Below are 22,306 nucleotides of genomic sequence, written 5' to 3' on the forward strand. Positions count from 1 at the left end.
GGCAGCAGGAGCTCACCCCCAGCCCCAACCGCGGCGGTTTTGCTCGCCTGCCTTTTGTGAAGCAGCAGGCAGCTCCCGGCAGGCAGGAAAGTTGGGTTATTTATTGTTTTATTTCCTTATTTTCCATCCTGAAGCGACTGGGGGGGCAGGGGGGGGCTCGATTTCCTATTTTTATTTTACATATATCTGTCACCCCCCTCCACCTCCCCTCCGCCCGCCGCATCGGCAGCTGTTTGAAAACAGAAAAAGGCAAGAAAGATAAATTTAAAATTATTCCGTCTGTAGGCGAGGAGGAGGAGCGGGGGGGTTGAGGGGGAAGGAGGCTGCTCCCCGGGGCGCCCCGGGGGTTCACCCCCTCCCCCGAAAGCGCCGGGGCCAAAGGCTGGAGCCCGGGGGACGCGGGCGGTGGGCGGAGGGTGCTGGGGCGAGCAGCTGCCGGCCGCCCTCCTGCCCGCTCCCCGTCATTAGGGGAGACAAATCTGCTGTCAAGGAGCCAGATTTCCAATTTACCGATAATGATTCTTGCATGAAAATTGATCGAGGGGCAAGTCTGCCGCCTCTCGCCCGCCCGCCTTGGCGCAGCCCGCGGAGACGGGGCTTTTCCGGCCGCACGGACAGACGGACGGACGGACGGACACACGGCTCGCAACCCCCGCGTGGATCACCCGCCCCACGCCCCCCAGCACCCTCCCCAGCGTGGGGGGAACCCCACTGCATTGCTCAGGGGGTGCGTTCCCCGCCGCCGAGGGTCCCACCGCCTCTTCATCCTCCTCCTCCTCCTCCTCCTCCTCCTCGTCGCTGGCTTTTTGTGTGCCTGCGGTTGGCAGCTGGGGGCTCAGCGGCAGGAAAACTCCCGCGAAGGCGTCACGCGTGGCAGCCAGGCTCCTGCCCTGGCCCCGCCGGTGACAGCCGCCACCGCCACCCTCCGCCGGCGCCCTGGGCTCGCTGCTATTTCAATTTTTATTTTTCCTCCTCCCCCCACGCACTTGATTCCCCCCGCTCCTCCTCCTCCTCCTCCTCCTCCTCCTCCTTCTCCTCCTCCCCGCTCCACCGTATTTTTTCGCCTCTGGTTTATTTTTCCAACCCCCTCCGTGTGGCTTGGTGCTAATTTTTGGGGTTTTTTTCTTTTTTCTTTTTTTCTTTTTTTTTTTTTTTCTTGCTTCCTGACACATCCTCCTCACGTTGGCTCTTTTATTTTTATTTTTAATTTTTTTTTTTCCTGGCTGCAATGGAACTGTAACATAAATCATGTTTGGGTTGAAACCACCTCTCTATTACTTACCAGGTAAGGCACCGGGCGATGCTGCCGCCAGCCCTCTGCACTCCCTCTCCCCCCACTCCGGGGTGTCCCCCTGGGGTCCCCCCTAACCCGGGGACTCCCCTTTGTCCGCCCCAGTCAGCGGCAGCCAAGGGCAATTTGGGGGTGAACTTACTTTCTTCCAGCGCCTTATAAAAGGTTTTGGTGTCGGGCGAAAGGGGGAGAGGGGGGAGCAGAGAGCCCTGGCACGGCACTGCGGTGTTTTGGGGTGCTTGGATCCCCCTCTCTCCTCCTGCTGCCACTCCCTCACCCTGGGGGTTTCTCCCTGTCCCCGAGGAGCCGGGGGCGTTCTGGCGAGGATGGGATGGGGAGAAATGCGGGATGTGCTGTGTTTTGGGGTGCCAGCCTCGTCGCTGCGAGGGCAGGGCGATTTGGGGCACCAAAGTTTGCTGTGCCACCCCAGCGGCAGCCGGCGAGGGAGGGGGATCCCCCGCGGGGTTTGGGGAGCATCGGTGGGGTTGGGGTGTGTTTTGGGGGGGCTTTGGGGTGCTTAGGGGTGGGAGCTGGAGGTGCTCTGGGGGTGCGGGGTTGGGGTGCACAGCGGGGGTGTAGCCTCAGCGCTCTCAGGATGTGATCTCGGGGTGCAGCCTCCGGATGCAGCCTGGGGCTGGGAGCCGCGGCCGTCAACTCGAGGCGCTTTTGGGGTGCAGCTCGGGGCGCTGTCCCGGAGTTGGGGAGCAGTGGCAGGGCCCTCCGCGGGGCTCGGTGCCCACGCGTGGCCGTTCCCCGGTGGATGGTTGTTTGTTTCAGGAAATGGCTTTGGCATGTGGCCGTTCTTACCGGAGCCAGCGGCTCTCCCGGCGCGCCTGCGCTCCTCACACGGAGGCGAGCCGGGAAGGGCAGCCGGGGGGCACCGGGGTCCAAATGGGGGTCCCCCCGCTTGTGTGTGACATCCCCTGCCAGCGCCGGGCCACGCTGGGGACATGGGTGACCTGCTTTCCTGTGGCACCCTGAGTGCTCCCACCCTGCTCACACCCTGCGCCCTCCTCCGTGCCGGCTGTGGGGGTCCCGCTCCCCGTGTTCCCCCAAAAAACACCTCGCCTGCTCCTCGCTCTTCCCCACTGCCTGCAGCAGCTCTGGGAGATTCCTGCCCGGCCCCAGAGCCGTCCCTTGCGGTGGGGACTCCTCCGAGGGCTGCAGGTGCAGGGAGACGGGTTTGGGGTTGGCTTTTTTCCCCCCTTAAATTCCATATTTAGCACGCGCCGGTCGAGCCGGGGTTCCCGGCGGCAGCTCCTGTTGCGTGAAACTTCTGGTTTTGCCGTTGATGCACTAATTCCTGCGCCCTGGAAAACCCTGCTCCGGCCGGCTCCTCAACCACCTCGGAGGAGGGGGGATAATAAAAGCGGAGGAGAAAAGCAAGGCGGAGAGGAACATGGAAGTGTCAGGCTGCGAGGTTTAAAGCAATTAGGGGGAATGATGCTGGAGGCGCTGGCACGCAGCGGGATCGCTGCCGGGCGCTGGGAGATGCCGGTGGGCCAGGTCGGGTGGGAGCAGATGGAGACAGGAGCCTTCCCCCCGCCCCGGGCTCGCGGGGGTTTCAGCAGCGCGGGGCTGGTGGCGGTGACTCAGCGGCGCGAGTCCTGCTGGGGACTGTCACCGCCTCGGGGACTGTCACCGCCTCGGGGACTGCCTGGCCGTGGCCCGTGTCACACGCTGCTGCTCCTCGGTGGAGCTTGGCTGGCCCAGGATCCAGCCGGCTCCTCTGTGTCTCCTCGGTCGCTCCTGTCCCCTCGTGTCACTGATGCTCCTGTCCCCTGTATCTCTCTGGTCACTGGAGCTTGTGTCCCTGTTGTCACCAATGCTGCTGTCCCCTTTTATCCTGGTCACCTCACCAATGCTCCTGTCCCCTCTGTCCCTCTGGTCACTGATGCTTCTGTCCCTTTTTATCCCTGTGGTCACCGATGCCTCTGTCCCCTCTGTCCCTCTGTATTTGTGCCACAGGGCTCAGCCGGCTGCAAGGGGACACTGGGCGCTGTGGGGACCTGCCATCAGGCAGCACTGAGAGCCAGGGGACAGGGAAGGGACCCCATGCCCTGCGGGTCCATATGGGAGCCATGCTCAGACTGATCTTCCCTGAGATAACGTGGGTGCAGTTGTCACCCTACGGCCGGTGTCAGCGTCCCTCGGGGACACCACCCTCCTTTGGGGACAGCGGCACCCCTCGGGGACACGGAGCATCCCCGGAGGGCCTGGCTGTTTGCTCCAGCAGGCACGAGGGTGGCACCTGCATACGCACAGCTTTTTGGGGGCTCCCCCTCCCTGTGGGTGTCCCCAAATCCGGCAAATCCCCCAGGTGCCGGAGGGGCTCCCCGGCGGGTGCCTGGCGTGCCGGGGAGGATGGCGGTGGGTGCCGGCAGCGGATGCTGCTGACTCAGGACCTTCCCAAATGGTTCCTATTTTTATGCCGGGGCCGGGAATATTTAGCCCCTGGATCAAAGCAGATGGAAGGAGCTGGGTGATGCCGCGTAAACACCCTCTCGGCGGGTGCCGCTGGTGCGAGGTGTGAGTCACCGGCGGCTCTCGGCAGCGCCGGGCGGGCACAGTCGCCCCCAGGCTGGGTTTGGGGTGCTGGGGGCTGAGCCCCACTCTTGGCATCCCCCCAGCTGGGTCTGGGGTTTGGGGATACCCTTCCTCATCCTCGCTGCGTGTGGGGTCGAGGGGCGCACGAGGTGTTGGTGGGGTGCTGAGGGGGGGCTGGGTGATGCCGGGGGTTTCCAAGCCATGTTGGGGTGCCGGGAAGTCCTCCTGCCCTCCTCCCTTGCCCACCCCACCATCCTCCTCCTCCTCCTCCTCTCGCCAGTCCTAAATTCGGTCGCCATGGCAACCATGTCAACCACTTTCAGCTTCCCCGTGATGGTTTGAGGAGGGGAGGGGGGGAAAGGGAAGCCAGGGGAAGGGGGGGACTGGGGGCATTGCTCGGAGCTCGAGGGGACGCTTCCCAGATGGTTTTTTCCTGCTGGATCCTGTCTGGCAAGTGGGGCCAGTGCCAGCCCAGCGCATGCCAAGGGGGTCCTGGCCTGGGTAGGGGGCTTCATCACAGCCCCCCAGCTCTGAGTGGGTGGGTGGGCACCCCCAAAACCCGCTGCCTTTCTGCAGCAATCCTGCTCATGCCATGGCCTGCAGGCACCCGGGATATCAGTAGCACACAGCCAGGAGCAGGGTGAATTAGACACCCCCTTTTTCCTTCCTCCTTCCTTCCTCCCTCCGCCCCCCATAATCTCTTTATTCCCAGGCTAAACCCGGTTCCTGATGGTTTTACAGGCAGATTTGCCAGTAGCTATATAGGACAGAGTGCAAAGCCAGGTGTCTGGCTGGGTGGGTGGGTAACACCAGCGCTGGCATCACCCCACGGCGGGTGGGCACCCGGCTGCCCCCCGAGAGCCCTGTGCCAGCACGAAGCCACAGAACTCCAGGAGAGAGGTGGAATCACCCCAGCAGGAATTTGGCTGGCGATTTGGGGCACCCCTGCCACAATCCCCGCCCCCCCTTTCCTTGGCGCCCCAAATCCCCGGCGGTGCAGCGGGCACCGCTCACCTCCAAACCTCCCAGCGCGCCGCGGGGCTTTGAGGGGGAGCAGGTGCTGCCTTTCTCTCCTGGCGTGTCCCCCCCTTTTCCCTCGCCTTGGCAGCGGCTGCCGGCACCTGCCGGGATGCTCCTTGGCACGGCACCGCGGCACGTGCGCGGGCAGCGCCGGCGGCAGCCGCGCTCGAGGCACCGGCGGTGGCAGCCGGGGAGGGGGAGAGCGGGGCCAGCCCTGCCCCGAGCCTGGCAGCAGGAGCATCCCCTCCCTCTAATTTTATGACTGATTTTTTTTTTTTAACTTTTATTTCCCAAACGCCGCGCTTAATTAAACCCAGGCGCCTCTCGCCGCGAGCCCGACGTGGGGGATTTATGACTCCAAAACATCGACCCCCGCCGAAAAAAAACCCCCCTCTGACAGATTCTTCTCCCGGATTCCAAGTGGGGGTGATGCTCCAAAACCCCCCCTACACGCCTTTCAAGATGCTTTGAGGGGAAAACACGGCTGTGCTTCAGCATCCCCAAGCTTCCTCCTTCCCCCCTTCTTTTAATAATAATGCTTTAAAGATGTTTGACATCTGTAACAAACAGCTGGCATCCTGTTATGGAAGAATGTCCTTTTATTTCCGAGCAGGTTGAACTGTCATTAATAGTATAATTAGGTGATTATCGGCATACAGCAGAAAACTGCTTAATTGCACAGCCAGCTTTCCGAGGATCCCAGCTCCTTTATTGCTGGATTTGTTTTAGCCGCCTGAATTTTTTCGCACTGTTTTGTTGGGTTCGGTTGTTGTTTTTTTTTTTTTGTTTTTTTTTGGTTTGTTTTTTTTTTTTTTTTTGCCACGTTGATGATTATTATTTTTTAATGCGTGTGACAGCTGGGGGAATGTGGCAGCACCGGGGGGGACACACACGCCAGCAATGGCTCTGATCCCCATGTGTCCCCCCCCTTTCCAGGTCCCCAGGGGGTTTAGTTTTAACCCCATGTGTGCTGGAGTTGAGCAAAAGGGTTTAAAGGGGGTGCAGCACCCATGGCTGGGAGCTGAGAGTTATTTAAGGGAATAAAGGAGATGTCTTTGTTGGGGAGCAGAGCCGTGGCACCTGCTTGGGGGGCACCCATCACCCTGGGCAGCCTTCACCCACCCCTCCCTGCTGGGACCCTCCTTTTGGAGCTCCGTGTCAAACCAACGCATTCCCTGCGCTGCTGCCGTGCTGTGGCTCCTTCGCCATCCCCACCCTCGTCCCTGTCCCCGGGATGTGTGGGTTTGGGGGCAGAGCAGCTTTTTTGGCGCCTGCCAGACAATAGCGCTTTGTATCTCCCCCCGGTGCCGCCAAACACACTTGTTAGCGCCGCAGCTTTGTGCTGTAAATTTCCATGGAGTAATTACGTCTTAATTTATGATAATCCCGGGCGGGCGGTGGAGAGGGGGGCGAGCGCCAGTCAAGTTTGGAAGTTGCCCGGGGTCCCCTGTGGCTCCTGCCGGCCGTGAACTCCACATTCGACCGTGAACTTCTCCACTGGGGAGAGGAGCATCCCCGAGCAGGGAGCGGGGCTGTTCCGGGGGCTACAGCGAGTTGGGGTTGGGATTTGGGGTCAGTTTGCAGGGCTGGGGTGTCCCCAGCGCTGGTGTGTCCCGTCCCAGGGTCATCCTGGGGTGATGTCCCATCCTGTGTGTGTGTCCCGGTGCTGGCTCCCCCGGCGAGGAGGGAATCTCTCGCTTCCCCCAAGCCCCTGGCAGCGCTCCGGCGTGGGGCCGGACCCTTCCCCCTTGCCGGCTCTGAATGGCTCATCCCGCCTTTGTCTGGAGGGCTTATTACCGGCAAAATAGCGGCGCTTTTCCCTCGGCCTTCCCGGCGGGCAAATTAGATGCTTTGGCAATTTGCGAGGAGGAGGAGGATGGGGAGGGGAGGAAGGGGTGACCACAATGCCAGGCAGGGCGCTGGCATCTCCAGCACGAGTGTGGGAAAGGGAGAGAAGGGGTCCCCATGTCCCCTCCAAAGCCAGCACAGTTGGAATCCCGTGGGATTTGGGGAGCCTCTCTCCACAGGGACGCACGCCTGGTGTCACTGAGCATTCCTGCAGAGCTGGGAGGGTGCTGGGCATCCTGGCATCCCACCACCCTTGCCAGTGGGGCCTGTGGGCAGCCAGCCCCCTGCTCCAGGGTGGGATTTATCCCTGGAGGGTGGTGAGAGCCGTGGGCTGTGCCCGCTGCACCTGCAGCCAGGTCCCCGTTGGGAGGCAGCGTGCACCCACTGACATTTGCCAAGCGTAAAAATTCAATTAATTCCAGCAGGCAGATTAAATATAAGTGAATTTTAATAATTTGCTCGAAAGGCTGAGGATTACTGTAGGCGAAAAGGGAAGATGCTGCTCGTGGGGGCACGGGCTGGCCTTCCCAGCACTGGCACAGGGGATCACTGGTGTTAATCACCCTAAATCCCAGCGTGGGAAGAGAAGAGGGGTCTGCTCCCCTTGCTGGGGTTTTGGTTGATCTTCCTTGCAATGAGGAACGTGCTGGATCTGTCCCACCAGTGCTGAGTCTGGCTCCCAGCAGAGTCTGGCTCCAGGGACATCTCTGTTCCTTCAAACCTTCCTCATTTTTTTTTTTTTTTTGAAAAGAGAAACACCCATTAAGGCAGCCCTGGTGACACTGCAGGTGCTTCCAGGCTTGGAGAAATCCAAGGTCTTCCCTAGACCTCCACAACATCTCATAGCTCAAAGCTGAGGCACCCATTGGGAGCAGATGGCGTTGGCATTGGGAAAATGAAAATCCACACAGCAAATTCACTGTTTGCCAGGGATAATTTCTTATCCCAAGGTAAAACCTTTGCTCTGGCCCATCTGCACGACCAGAAACTGCTGGGGGGGTGAAGAGGGGACCCCCCTATCCTGCCCAGAGCCCCCCATCCTGGCCAGACCCCCAGCTCTGCAGCAGGATTGATGGAGATTGCCTGTGACCTTTGCTAGGACACGAGGAATTACCATTAATACTCCTGTATTTCCGGACTTCGCGCCATCCATAAATCTCATATCGAGCCGGGCGGGCGGCGTAATCTGCCAGGCAGTGTTATTAATGCTCCTTATTAATACTCATTATTAATGCCCCTTATTAGTACTCATCATTAATACCTGTTATTAATTGCCCCTGAAGCCTGGCATGAGCTGCTCCATGAATGGGGTGAGGGATGGGGGCTGCGCTGTGGAGCCTCTCTCAGATTTTTGGGGTGCGGCTGGGGTGGATGCTGGGGAGTCCCTGGTCACCCATCAGCAGTGGGGATCCCCACCCCATGATGGAGGCAGATTTTGGCAGTTTTTTTGCAATGCTGCAGGGGGGTGGCACGAGGCATCTGCTCACCTCGTCCTGGCACTTCCCAACTGTGTCCTGCAGCTCCTTTCCTTGGCTGAGTCCTGGCTCCCTGCCCTGCCTGCAGCCCCCTGGCCCTGCCTCCCCCTGCCCTGCCTGCAGCCCCCTGCCCCTCTCTGCACCCCCTGCCCTGCCCCTGCCCCTCCAGGACCTGCCCCACACAAGATCCAGCCTGCGTGAAACTCTAATCTCCAATTTTATTCGCTCGGCTCCAGCCGATTTGCATAATCCACATAATCACCCTGGTTTTAATTGCCTACAACTCTGCAGAAAGATCATGTGGTTAAGTGGTAAATCATAATTAGATAAATAATTGGCTTGGCCGCAGCAAGCTGCTTTGTTATACCTGCCATCTGCTGGGCAAGGGATCCTGCGCCCAAAACAATGCGCTGCCTCTGCTGCACGCCTGCGCCAGCCCGGGGCCGTGGGGCCGTGGGGCACGGGGATGTGGGCATGGCAGGGCAGCCTGGATGTGCCAGGCACTGCCTGCTCTCGGGCTGCTAGTGCCCTGTGAGGTTTGGCAGCGCTGTGGGGCACCTGGCTCCCACCCAGGTGTTGCCCAGTGCCGCTGTGCAATGCCCTGTGGCATCTGGGAATGCCCAGTGCCACCTCCATGAGGTGCCCAGCAGCACTGTGCAATGCTCAGTGGCTCCAGGGAATGCCAGAGTGCAGTGCCTGGCAGCACCAAACTGTGCCTGGCAGTGCCATCAAGTGTCCTTCAGTGCAGTGCAGACCATACCTAGCATCCCAGTGCAATTCTCAAATCTCTCCCAGGCAATTCCCAGCATCCCAGTGCAATGCCCACTCTTCCCCTGGCAATTTCCAGCATCCCAGTGCAATGCCCACTCTTCCCCAGGCAATTCCCAGCATCCCGGTGCAGTGCCCAGTCTCTCCCAGGCAATTCCCAGCATCCCAGTGCAGTGCCCACTCTTCCCCAGGCAATTCCCAGCATCCCAGTGCAGTGCCCACTCTTCCCCTGGCAATTCCCAGCATCCCAGTGCAATGCCCACTCTTCCCCAGGCAATTCCCAGTATCCCAGTGCAATGCCTAGTCTCTCCCAGGCGATGCCTGGCTGTCCCATGGGGTACCTCACAAAGCCACTGAGCCCCAGAAGACACCAGTATGAAGGGTTGAGGGCTGTACCCCACTTCCCCCAAAGCAGAGGAGACAGCTGGCACTTGGATCTGGGCATCAGGAGCCAAGAGGAGCTGTCAACCCAACCTTTGAAACTGCAGAGGGGAGTTCAGGGCCCTGCAGCACCCTTGGGGTACAGGGGCTTGATTTTCCAACTTCCCAGTTTCAAAACCGGGCAGAAACAGGGTAGAAAAGTTGCTTTGAAGTAAATCTTGCCCTGGCTCAATGTCCTGAGGGCTGAAGAGGCTCCCAGGGCTGCTTGGCTGGGCCCAGGAAGGGAGAGAAACCACCCGGCATCGCTGCATCCCCAGCGCTGCGCCCTCCAAACGAGCTCTTATTAGTTTGCTTGTTGTCGTTTGCCAGATCAATGGTCCATGGAGGAGTGATCGATGGAGGCCCAGCTGGATAATAGTGCTGGATGCTCAGTGCTGTGCTGGGCTCCACAGGGAGCCCCAAATCCCAGCCTTTCCCACCGAGGTGCTCCTGACCACGGGGAGCCCATCCAGGCCTCTCCAAGAGAATGGGGGATGTTCTCAGGATGGGTCCTGTGCTCTGCCCTGAGCACCCTAAAATTGGACAGAGGCTGTGCCTGCATCTTTCTGAGCCTGGGAACACTTGGGGACACCAAGGCTGGCCACCTCCCTTCATTTCAGCTGTGTGCTGGAAGTGGGGAGGGAGGGCAGGAGCGCGGGCTGCGATCGATCAATTAATTAATTAATGGAGCATGCTGGAGGTGCAGCAGCAGAGCTGCTTTAATGAGGGGTGGAAAACGTGCGGCGGCTCGGCAGGACATCGCTGGGAGAGGAGCTGTCCCCTCTGCCTGTCCCCTCTGCCTGTCCCCTCTGCCTGTCCCCTGCCCCAGGGGGAGGCAGGGTGTGTGACAGGGGGACGATGGGCACGTGCTGGCCCTGGCCCCCTGCCCTCCATCCTGGCTGCATTCAGGCACAGGGAAGGGGGGGCTGACAATGCGAGGCCATTAGCATTGAAAATCCATGCAAGAGCAGCTGTTCCTGCTTGGAGCGTGCAGCTGGATGCGGCTCAGCAGCGGGAGCAGAGGCGCTGAGAGAGGGGGGAAAGGCTGAGGGGGGACCTCATCACCCCAAACCCCTTGGGGAGCCGTCAGCAGTGAGCGTGGTGGAGCTTTCCAGAGGGTTTGGCCAAGTGGGCTCCGTCCCAGCTGCGGTGCTGCGGGGTGGGTGCGGATCCATCCCCGGGGAGGAGGATGCAGGATGCTCGTCTCTCCCCACTCCCTCGGCCTCCCACCGCACTGGGTTTTTTTCCGCTCCATTTGCCAGGGGCTGGAGCTGCTGCCTGATTGTATTTGGTAATAAATTATTAGTTCCAGCACTTGGGAGCCCGGCAGCTCAAAATAGCTGCTGTAAGAGCGGGCGGCTGGTGCAGGTCGAGTTCAATGGCAATCTGCTCCCAAGGGCACTCCACGCTCATTAGAGGCCTTTCGAGGTGCTGGGAAGGGGGCAGTCGGGAGCCAAGGTGCTAAACCTGCCCACTTCCCGTTTCCCGACAGCTGAACGCCGTGCCCGGGGATTTCAGGGCGCTGGGAGCCCATCCCTGCCCCTCGCTGCCCGCTCCAGCCTGCCCGCAGCGCCTGCCAAGGGGTTTTATTTGTCTCCAGCCCCACCAGGCAGCCAGACTGGTTCTGCTCTCGCTGCCGGAGGAGGCTCCCGCTGCCAAAAAACCCGCCAGCATCATCAGGAGCAGATGGAGAGAACATGGCACGCTCCCAGCTCGCGGCTCCCAGCCCTGAGCCGGGGGTGCGGGGGTTCGGGGGGGGCGGCAGCGCCGCTCCAGGAGTCAGGGCTTTGGGGTGCTGATGGCAGCCCCACGGCGGGTGACACGTGTGGGAACCCTCATAGGGTGAGGGGAGCGTGGCGGTGACCCTGCCATCCCCGCTCCTCCTCCTCCTGTGCCGGGCAGGCAGCCAGCGGGCACCGGGAATGCCAGACACTCCCTGTGCTGCTGTGCCCGGGCACATGCTGGGGGAGGGACGGGGACACGGTGACACATCGCCCGCTCCCCAACCTCCCTCGTGGCCTCAGCGGGGGATCCAGGTGTCCTGTGGCCCCCACAGCCCCCCTGCCTTGGTGTGTGGGGTACAGGCATCAGTTTCCCTGGGAGTGCCAGCCCTGTACCCAGCACAGGGCTGGGGACAGCGTAGGGACAGCCTGTCCCGTTTTGGGGTTCATCTCCCCGCCCTGCTGAGGCAACTGCTGCCATGACCCCGGGCTGCTCCAGGCACCAAACTTGACCTGTTTTTCCGCACGGATCTGCCTGCTGAGAGAAGCAGCCGGGGAGGGGCAGAGCTGGGGGGGGGCCTCACCTCACCGTGGGGCGTCACGGCGTCCCCAGCCACCCGCAGGGGTGAGTGGCACCCACGCCGTGCCGGGGACGGGATGCCGGCGGGATGGGGGGGGGCATGCAGCGTGGCAGCCCCGCATCCCATTGTCAATCCCATCCCATCCCATCCCATCCCATCCCATCCCATCCCATCCCATCCCATCCCATCCCATCCCATCCCATCCCATCCCATCCCATCCCATCCCATCCCATCCCATCCCATCCCAGTGAGGATGCTCCCGCCCAGCCAGCTCTCCGTGCCTCAGTTTCCCCAGCTGGCAGCTGTCCCGCGGAGCAGCCCAGGGCCGCCCGGACAGACGGACGCCAGCGCCGGCGGGGCACGGCGGGTGAGCGGCGCTGCTCGGGCCCCAGCCGGGGCGGAGGCGCCGATTTTATCACCGGGAGGGAGCGGCAGAACTGGTTTTGAGCGCGGCTGGGGCAGCGGCACAGCTCAGCCCCGCACGCTGCCCGGCCGCTCTCGGCTGCCCTGCGCTCGCCTGGCAAATCCCGCTGGGATCAGGAGCTGGCCGGGAGGGGTTTGGGATCAGCTGAGCATCACACGGTGGTGCCCTGCTGCCAGCCCCGTGCCCGTGTGCCAGCCTGCTGATCCCACCGCATGGTTGGGAAAGCGTCTCCGGACCTGGACTGGGGCTGGAAGTGCGGGGTTATGTTTGGGTTAGTAGGTGGGGAGGAACTGGGGGGCACTGGGAAGTGTTTGGGGCTGTGCCTAGGGGATGTGGGGCAGTGCTGGGAGGATGCATAACTGTGCCAGGGGGATGCCAGGCAGTGCCTGGGGATGCAGGATTGTGCCTGGGGATGCAGGATTGTGCCTGGTGGATGTGGGGCAGTGCCTGGGGGATGTGGGGCAGTGCTGAGAAGAGGCAGAGCTGTGCCAAGGGGATGCAGGATTGTGCCTGGGGATGCAGGATTGTGCCTGGTGGATGTGGGTCCGTGCCTGGTGGATGCAGGATTGTGCCTGGTGGATGTGGGGCCGTGCCTGGTGGATATGGGGCAGTGCCTGGGAATGCAGGATTGTGCCTGGGGATGCAGGATTGTGCCTGGTGGATGTGGGGCTGTGTCTGGGGATGCAGGATTGTACCTGGTGCATGTGGGGCCGTGCCTGGGGATGCAGGATTGTGCCTGGTGGATGTGGGGCAGTGCCTGGGGGATGTAGGGCTGTGCCAAGGGGATGCCAGGCAGTGTCTGGGGAATGTGGGGCAGTGCCCAGTGGATGTGGGGCAGTGCCTGGTGGGTGTGAGGCAATGCTCGGTGGGGAACGGGAGCTGCAAGCTGTGCCTGGAGTGCCGTGTCCCCTTTGGATGGTGCGTGGGCGCCTGGTGCTGCAGGCAGATCCCGGTGCCCCTCTCTCGGGGGAGCACCGAGCCCTCACCCGGGGCTGGAGCGGAGCCCGGGGGTGCCAGCACAGAGCCCGGGGGTGCCGCGGCCAGGCTGGCGTGGCGGGTTGGCTTCCCAGCTGTTCTGGTAATGAATTTACATGAGCCGAGCGTGTCGACAAGGCGGCAGTCAATGGCTGAGAGCAGCGGAGTTAATAAATGCTTGTATAATGAGGGCAGAGGGGAGCGCGCCGCCGCGCCGGCCGCCTCTCCTGGGGCCGGGGGGCAAAGATTAATCAACGCTGAGTGCCCCCCGTGCCCCCCCGGCTCCCGCGGCGCCCGCCCTGCTGCCTGCCCGTCCGAGGGATGCTCCGGGGATGCTCCATCCGCCCTCTCTGCAGAGGATGCTCCAGGTGTTCAATGCCTCCAGCTGCCTCCAGGCCTGCTGAGAGTTGGGGGCTGCCCCGCGACCCCGCTGTCCTCCTGCCCACCTGGGAGCAGGGCTAATTTTAGGCTGGTGTTAATGAAGCTGCTGGGTGAAGTCTATTTTAAGGGCCCCTGACATCAGCAGTTGCTGTTTTGGGAGGTGGAGAGCCCTGGAGCAATTGGTGTGACAGCTGGGGGAGCTCGGGGAGGGCTGCACCCTCCTGCTCAGCACCTGAACCTCACTTTTGGGGTCACTGTGCCCTGTAGCAGCTCGGGGCTTTGGGGGGCAGTGGTGGGGGTTTGGGGCGTGAGGATTTGGAGGTGCAGTGTGGGGAGCTGGGGGTGCTGTGCTGGAAATCCAGGGATGCAGTATTGGGGTTTTGGGGGTGCAGTGGTGGGGATTTAAGGGTGCAGTTTTGGGGATCCAGGGATGTGTTAATGGGGATTTGAGGGTGCAGTGTGGGGAGCTGGGGGTGCTGTGCTGGTGACCCAGGGATGCAGTATTGGGGTTTTGGGGGTGCAGTGGTGGGGATTTAAGGGTGCAGTTCTGGGGATCCAGGGATGTGTTACTGGGGATTTGAGGGTGCAGTGCTGAAGACCCAGGGATTAAATATTACTAATCCAGGGATGCAGCAGTGGGAGTTTGGGGGTGCAGTACGGGGAATCCAGGGATGCAGTGTTGGGGTTTTGGGGGTACAATGGTGGGGATTTGAGTGTGCAGTTCTGGGGATCTTGAGGATTTGAGGGTGCAGTGCTGAAGACCCAGGGATTAAATATTGTTAATCCAGGGATGCAACAGTGGGAATTTGGGGGTGCAGTGCTGGGAATCCAGGGATGCAGTATTGGGGATTTAGGGGTAAAACAGTGGGGATTTGAGTGTGCAGTGTCTGGGATTTGGGGGTGCCATAGTGGCATTTGGGGTGCAGCAGTGGTACTTTGGGTTTTGGCAGCACCACGTGAGTCAGGGGACTGCGCCTCTCCCCATCACCTGCATCAGGATGCTGAAGTCCCTGTGTCACCCCAAATCACCCTGTCCATTCCTGCAGAGCTCTGCTGAGCCCTCCTGCTCCGTTATCCAGGCATTCAGTGGGATGCTGAGAGTGCTTCCCCCCCCCACTGCCTGAACTCGGGGTGCATTTTAGGAGGGTGGAGCTAGACGAAAGGTGCTGGGCGAGCGTGTCTAACCCGGCATTTCTCCCCCACAGGCATGAGCCATGAGCCGAAGTCGCCGTCCCTAGGAATGCTCTCCACGGCCACCCGCACCACTGCCACCGTCAGCCCGCTGACCCCGTCCCCCCTGAACGGCTCCATCGTCCCCAATGGCAGCCCCGCCTCCAGCAGCACTTTGTCCGTCCAGGCAGCACCTTCCTCCAGCTTCGCCGCCGCCCTCCGCAAGCTCGCCAAGCAAGCCGAGGAGCCCAGAGGTGGGGACAGGGACAGCCTGGGCACCAACACTGCTGCCTTTCCCAGGAAATGGTTTTCCTGCTGTTTCCCAGCTGTGCCTTCTCCTGGTGTTGTGTTTGAGGGAGCAGTTTGGGAATTCAGCTCATCTGGAGTAATCCGAGCTCTATCACTCACTGAGCCCTCCCTCCCTCCCACCCCCTGCTTTTGCCAGGGGTTCCCCAAAATTTTCTGCTTCCCCAGCTGAGTTTCCCACCTGAACAGCCCAGCTCTTGTCACCCACATCCTCCATCTCACCCCCCTCCCTCAGTTTGGATGTGGGATTCTGGAGCACCCCGTGGTCCCCCCTGCCTCATGGAGTGTATCCCATGGGAGTTGCCAGGGCTCCCACACCCAGATGGGGAGGCAGGCAGTCCCCAGGCTGGGAAGTGTTTAGGAGACTGCTGGTATCATCAATTTGGGATGAAATAGTCTTTATCCCTGCAATTTGCATCAGTGGGTGCTCCCCTTGGATCACTGCCCACTGCCTGGGCACTTTGATCCCTGGAAAAGACACCCATCCCTTCCACAAGATGTTTTTTTGCAAAGTCTTTTTGGAAGACCCTATTTAAGAGGCCCTTTTGGCACAATCCTTTTCCCAAGACCACTTTTGTAAAGCTCTTTTTGGAAAATCCCTTTTGCATCTACAAGACCTTCCTTGCAGCCTGAAAATCTCTGGCTCAGCCATGACCTGAAGCATCAGCTGCTCCCAAGGAAACTGTTCCCTGTAACTCTGAGGGAACCAGGTCTTGGTGATGCTTCATCTTCACTGGAAGTTCCTGGTTTTTCTCAACTGCTTCCTCTGGAACCCATCTGCTTCCTTTGGAGCAGTTGATTGAGTTTGGGGAATTATTTTGCTTTTTTTTTCCCTTTGCACCCCACAGCTTGTGCCCTCCCTGTGCTGCTCAGCCCATCCCAAGGGACATCAGCAGGTTTGGGCACTGATTTTATGGCACTGGAGAGAAGCAGCCGCATTCCCTTTGGATTTCCCCTTAACACCTGCATAGTTTGTTTGCAAAAACCCCTCCCTTGCCCATTTGGGTGCCTCAGGTGGCCCATCCCAGAGGTTTTTGATCCGTGTGGGTTTGGGTGTGTGTTGGGAAGGGGCTTTTTCTCCTTGCTGTGGTTTTTAGCACCAGGAAACAAATTGCTTTTCCCTCAAACCCTCACCCACTTCCCACACCAGGAGATGCTCACTCCACTCCCCTTCCCACCTCAGGAGATGCTCTGCTGTGGCAGATGCCAGATCCATGCAGGATCACTGTGTTTTTTCCAGCTTTATGGGCTCACAGGTGTGCTGGCACATCCCTAGGGATATCCTGCTGCTCCACAGCATCCCAAACTGTCACGGCTCATCCTGACTGACCCCTTCCCAGCTAAGCCCCACAAAGCCATTGCCTGCCCGGGGGCTGCTGCCTCTTGTCCTGCCCGGGGCTGTCCGCAGGGTGGGTTTTATTCCACCCCTCCTTCTTTTTTTCCCAGTTCTCCGTCAGGGTCTCAGCTGTTAATTACATTTGCCTGTCAGCCCGGGCTGCTAATCTGCTATCGCCGAGCGGGAAGCGGGAGGTCAGAAAACAAAGGTGACACCATCACACTGTGCCTCTTGTCATCTCCAATCCAGATTAGTTTCATTGACTAACTCCTGGCTGAATACCACCAGTTAATTATAACGATCACAAACCCTCCCGTTTAAAGCCACACAGCGAGAATTAAGGTTCTGAAGTAAGACTTTAGCTTCATTAATTGCCGGGCTCATTGTGATGGTATTGATTGTTAACGCTATCGCGTGGTGAGTAATGGCTTCCCAGCTCAGAGGGGATTAGGCTGCTAATTGTTGTTGGCCTTGCGCTGACAAGATAGACTTCAGTGGGTGTCAAATCGGCCTCCTTTGTCGGGGACAGCCTTTCTCCTTCCCCCAGCCTCGCTGCTCTTCAAATGAAAGCGATTCGGAGCGACTCGGGAATAATTAATCAGGGAGGGCGGCCGGCAGCGGGATGCTCTGCTTGGCCTCTGCTCTGCTGAGCATCCTTCCCACAGAGCATCCTTCTGGAGCATCCTTCCCCCCCAGCACCCCTCCTGCTGCCCCTGGCATTCCCAGCTCCCTCCCGGTGGTGTGTGGTGTGAGGAGAGGGCAGGGTGGGGTGCAGGGTGAGGAGCTGTGTCCTGCTGTGCCCACAGGGCAGGAGCTGGCGGCACACTCAGGGGAGTGGCCTTGCACACACAGGGAAGTGCCCTTGCACACTCAGGGGAGTGCCCTTGCACACCCATGCCTCTCTCCATGCCCTGCTCTCTGCCCCTCATCCTGGGACCACAGCCCACTCCTCACTCTCCAGCAGCTGATCCCCGCTGGAGTGTTGGAATCTCCCTCTGACCCACACTCTGGGATGCAGGGAGCAGAGTTTGGGGGTTCAGAGCCCCCCCAGGCTGCCTAGCTGGGTTTGGGGAGTAGAAAGTGTTCTGTGGATCAGACACCAGGCTCCCTGTGCTGTGTTTAATGTGGAATTTGTACTTCTCTGTTTTTCCTGTTCTCCATTTTTATTTTTCCTTTGGAAATACGGCCAGCATCCCTGGGGTGGGGATAAGTTAAAGTACAGATGTATTATGCAAATGAAACCAAAGCCTTGCCCAAGGGTTTCAGGGAGTCACTCCTTCATCCCAGTGTCTCCAGAGGCCCTGGCTTGTCTGTGACTTCTGCAGCTGGGTTCTGGAGTCCCTGGGTTTGCCTTGGGAAGATGTGGCTGGCTGGGGCTGGCATCACGTCTGTCTTTCTTGTGCCAAGGGGCTTTGTGGGACTGGGGGTCCCTGTTAGGTGGCAGCAAGAGGCTGCCCCATCCCACCGTGCTGGGTGGAGCCTTTAGCACCACTGGGAACTTCTGGGATGGGAGGATGTGTGTCCAGTTTGGGAGTCTGGCAGGATGCTGCACACCCTGAGTGCATCCCAGTGCTCCCCCCCTGCTCCCTGCAGTGAGGCATCCTGTCAGGAATGGCTCCAGCTCCTTCACAGGGTGGTTTCATCCACTTAACTGCTGTTCTCCTAACTCGTTTCAATTTCTGATTTAATTCCAGGGTCCTCACTGAGCAGCGAGTCATCCCCAGTGTCCTCCCCGGCCACCAACCACAGCTCCCCTGCCAGCACCCCCAAACGTGGCCCCATGGGCCCCATCATTGTCCCCCCGGGGGGGCACAGCGTGCCCAGCACGCCGCCCGTCGTCACCATCGCCCCCACCAAGACGGTCAACGGGGTCTGGAGGAGCGAGGGCAGGCAGGTACGGCTGCGTTTGGGGGGATCCCGGCCCCCCGGAGGGATGCAGGGTGTGGGATACCGTGCACGGATCACTGGGCTGCCCACAGTGTGTCCCCGAGCTGTGTCACCATCGTCCCCCTCTGCCATCAGCATCCCCGGGCTGCCATCCGGAGGGGAGTGTGAGGAAGGAGGAGGAGGGGGGTGAGGAGGGGGGGAGAGCAGCTAATTAAGAAGCATCGTTAGTGGTTCTCCTCTCCTCCGCATGCTACAAGCAGATTCCCGGGGGGATTATGCCACTTGGAAAGACTAATTAAACCACAAAGCGGAGAGGCGAGGCTAGGGGATGAGAAACGCTGGGGGCAGGGGTGGGGTGGAAAAAATAAATGGAACCGTGATCCCCAGGAGCTCAGAGGGGTGTGTGGGGTGTCCGGGAGCTCCCGAGCCCGGTGTCACCCCCGTGTCCCCCCCGGGGTGGGGGTTAACCGAGCGTGGTGATTGTCTGGCAGACAATCCGAGATGGGAGGTAATTAGAGCAGAGCCTGGCACACAATGAGCTCCGTGCAGGAGTGGCTGCCAGGGGGGGACACCGAACCCTTTGTGGTGACCTTGGGGCTGGCCCTGCCCTGGATGGGATGGGGTGAGGAGGGGGATGCTGTGGGTGCCACCATCCTCCTCCTCCTGAGCTGCTAAAAGGTGCAATGAAAAATAATAATTTTTAAACCAAAACTCTCCTTGCTGGGGGGTCACCCCACTAACTGCCAGATCTGTGGGGTCTCTTGCCACCCCAAGTTGTTCCCCCATTGCTGAGGGTCCCTCCCCAGCTGGAGGGGGTGACCTTCATCCTGACACCGGGTGGAAGCTGATGGAAGGCGGCTCTGAGGCCCCGTGGGAGGGTGCTGATGCCGGGGGGATTGTGGGCTGACCCCTGGGTTATGGCCCTTATCAAAGGCTGCCTGGATTTCCCCCTGGCCGTGTCACTCCTCCCCGCATGATTAATAGCTGGGGAGAACAAAGCAGCCATAAATCTCCGGGCAGGTAATGGGAGTCTTGCCCTCAGCTCTGCCCTGGCTTCAGCACCTCCTTTCCCACTGGGGCCCCCCCAGTGTAGCCTCCCAGACCCTCCCACCCCTCCAGCTGCCCTTCCAGCGCCTGGGGGCAGGAGATGTCCTGGTGGATGAATCCTTCCATGGGTGCTGCTGCCAGCCAGGGCACGCTGGGGACCTGCTGAGGGTCTTGTGGTGGGGACACAGCTGTCCCCACGCTGGCAGTGCTCCCCTTTGCCTTGCAGCAGGAAGCAGGATCTCGAGGCAGCAGCAGCAGCGCCGGCCGCGAGCGCCTCATCTCGGAGCCCCCCCTCGCCCAGGAGAAGGCAGGGGGTCCCACTGTCCCCTCCCACCTCCTGGGGACACCCTACTCCTTCGGGCTGCCCCCCAGCTCCGTGGTGCAGGACTCCCGCTTCCCGCCTCTCAAGTGAGTCTGCTCGGGTTTGCAGGGTGTGGGTGTCCCCTGCCGGCTCTGCCCCACCTGGGGGAGGTGGCACCTCCTCGAGGGGGACAGGGAGGGGTGCTGAGCCTCTCCTTGTCCCCCAGCCTGCAGCGGCCGGTGCACCACGTGGTGCCTCCCAGCGCTGTGACCGAGGATTACCTGCGGAGCTTCCGTCCCTACCACACGGCCGAGGACCTGCGCATGTCCTCCCTGCCGCCCCTCGGGCTCGACCCGGCCACCGCCGCCGCCTACTACCACCCCAGCTACCTGGCACATCACCCCTTCCCTCACCCTGCCTTCAGGTGGGCACCTCCCAGCCTGGGGACACCCCTGGATGAGCTTTGGGTGCATGATGCACTGAGGGCGTTTTGGGGGCTCTCCCAGTAGAAGGCGGCCCCCATCTGGCTCCTGGGAGGGGAACTGGGGGGATTCTTTGCCCGTCTAAGCATCCCTTTCTCCCCAGGATGGATGAGTCGTACTGCCTGTCGGCACTGAGGTCCCCCTTCTACCCGCTGCCAGCGCCGGGCTCGCTGCCCCCCCTGCACCCCTCGGCCATGCACCTGCACCTCTCGGGGGTCCGGTACCCCCCCGAGCTCTCCCACTCCTCCCTCTCCGCCCTGCAGTCCGAGCGCATCTCCAGCCTCGCCGCCGAGAGGTACGGAGGGGCTGATGGATGCTGGGGGATGCTCCAGAGGGAGCTGACAGAGGGTTGGGGTGGTTTTGGGATGCTCTAGGAATGCTGAGAGTGACTGGGGATTTGGGAGTGCTGCAGAGGGTGCTGGCAGGTGCCCAGGAATTGTTTGGGGGTGCTTTGGAGGTTCAAGGGTGTTCCAGGGGATGCTGACTGACAGCCAGGGTTGATTTTAGGGGGGTGTTTGGGGTTGGTGCTTTTCTTTTTGATTATTTTTCTCTGCAGGCTGCAGATGGACGAGGAGCTGCGGCAGAGGGAGCGGGAGAGGGAGCGGGAGAAGGAGCGGGAGCGAGAAGCCGACCGGGAGCGGGAGAAGGAGCGGGAACGGGAGCGGGAGCGCGAGAAGGAGCTGGAGCGCGAGCGGGAGAAGGAGCGGGAGCGGGAGCTGGAGAGGCAGCGGGAGCGCGCCCGGGAGAAGGAGCTGAGCATGGTCAAAGCCATGGAGGGGCCCTTCCTCCCCGTGGCAGAGCTGCACGGGCTGCGGGGCCACCCGGCCGAGGAGCGGGGCAAGCCGGTGGAGCCGCTGGCGCCCAGCAGAGCAGGTAACACCCGCCTTCCAGAGCTTGCCTTGGTCCCCTGTCCCCTCCAGATGGCAAAGCTGAGGGGGTCAGTGTCCTGGGAGGGGGCTGGGGACGGGGATGGGCGGTCCTGGCTGCCAGATCTCCTTGCCAGCAGCCCAGCTGCGGCAGCTCGGAGCGGCGGCGCGGCGCCGGTGCCATCTGACTGGGGCAGGGCTGGCACCGTGCCCTGAGCGTGCCAGGCAGCTGGGCTGGCAGCCCCCCGTGCTGAGCTCTGACCCCACAGCTCTGTGTCCCTCCACCCCAGAATACTCCCCCTTTTCCACACCCTGACTCTCCATCACCCCTTTTCCCACCGCAGACAAACTCAAGGACTCGGTGCTGCCCACGCCAAAGCCCATCCAGCACCCTCTGCACCCCCCTCCGGGCTCCCACCACCCCGTGCCCAGCCTCATCCCCAACCACAGCGTGTTCCCCCTGCCCGGCAGCAGCGCGGCCACGGCGCTGCTCATCCACCGCACCAACGAGGAGGAGAAGTGGCTGGCCCGGCAGCGCCGCCTGCGCCAGGAGAAGGAGGATCGCCAGTCCCAGGTCTCGGAGTTCCGGCAGCAAGTGTTGGAGCAGCACCTGGACATAGGGCGTGCCCCGAGCCAAGCGGAGCCCGAGCACCGGCCCGAGCACCCCAGGTAGGGATGCTGCCAGCCGCCGTGCCAGGGATGGAGCTTTGCCCCAAAAATGAGCTGTGTTTTCCCATGTTGCTGGAATATCCCTGTCTTAAGCTGGAGAGGGGCTTTGGACAAGGGAAAGGAGTGTTAGCACAGGAGGAATGTTTCTATGTAGAAAGAGAGCAGGGTTAGATGGGATAGTGGGAAGACATTCTAACCTGTGAGGGTGCTGAGGCTCTGGCACAGGGTGTCCAGAGAAGCTGTGGCTGCCCCTGGATCCCTGACAGTGTCCGAGGCCAGGCTGGACGGGGCTTGGAGCAATCTGATCTAGTGGATATTGTCCTTGACAGGGTGATCTTTGAGGTCCCTTCTCCCCACACCATTCCATGATGCCATAATATGATGATTTATAGGATTTCCCCCCCAACCTGTGGCCTGTGCCCGCCCTATCACCCAGCTCTGCCCCACATCAAGCACCCACCACCCCACAGCCGTGCCCCTCACACATCCCCTGAGCCAAAGCCACGGTGCCTGGCCGGTGCCAGCAGGTTCCTGCCGCCCGGTGCCAGCCAGGCCGGCTGTGCTGGCAGTGCCAGGCGTTCCCGGTGCCCGACATCTGCGCAGAGGCAGGCGCCGAGCCCGGGAGGTGGCTGGGGGCCAGCGGCGAGTGGCCAGGTGCTGCCCAGCCACCAGCGCTGCTAATTGCAGCTCCCCCCTCCCAGGCAGTGGGGCTGGGCATTGGATGCCTCATTTGGGGGGCACCTGCGCTGAGCCTGGGCAGTTTGGGGGGCAGCAGAGCGTGCCCACACCCC

The 22,306-nt window shown here is 61.1% G+C and overlaps 2 protein-coding genes across 3 annotated transcripts in view; both read left to right on the plus strand.

The window, feature by feature from the left end:
* Window positions 1-22,306, plus strand: part of GSE1 (Gse1 coiled-coil protein) — a 98,218-nt gene that overhangs the window by 68,158 nt on the left and 7,754 nt on the right. For both annotated transcript variants that reach the window (XM_056500957.1, XM_056500958.1), the window contains exons 3-9: window positions 14,657-14,875; window positions 17,958-18,157; window positions 19,424-19,605; window positions 19,725-19,922; window positions 20,084-20,275; window positions 20,537-20,853; window positions 21,191-21,515. In XM_056500957.1, coding sequence (XP_056356932.1) covers window positions 14,657-14,875; window positions 17,958-18,157; window positions 19,424-19,605; window positions 19,725-19,922; window positions 20,084-20,275; window positions 20,537-20,853; window positions 21,191-21,515 — 1,633 coding nt within the window. The remainder of the gene's footprint in view (window positions 1-14,656; window positions 14,876-17,957; window positions 18,158-19,423; window positions 19,606-19,724; window positions 19,923-20,083; window positions 20,276-20,536; window positions 20,854-21,190; window positions 21,516-22,306) is intronic.
* Window positions 20,574-22,306, plus strand: part of IRF8 (interferon regulatory factor 8) — a 68,154-nt gene continuing 66,421 nt past the window's right edge. The window contains exon 1 of the mRNA XM_056500961.1: window positions 20,574-20,580. The gene's annotated coding sequence lies outside the window, so the exon portion shown is untranslated. The remainder of the gene's footprint in view (window positions 20,581-22,306) is intronic.

This window comes from Oenanthe melanoleuca, chromosome 11 (genome assembly GCF_029582105.1).
Source record: "Oenanthe melanoleuca isolate GR-GAL-2019-014 chromosome 11, OMel1.0, whole genome shotgun sequence".
Classification (NCBI taxonomy): Eukaryota; Metazoa; Chordata; class Aves; order Passeriformes; family Muscicapidae; genus Oenanthe; species Oenanthe melanoleuca.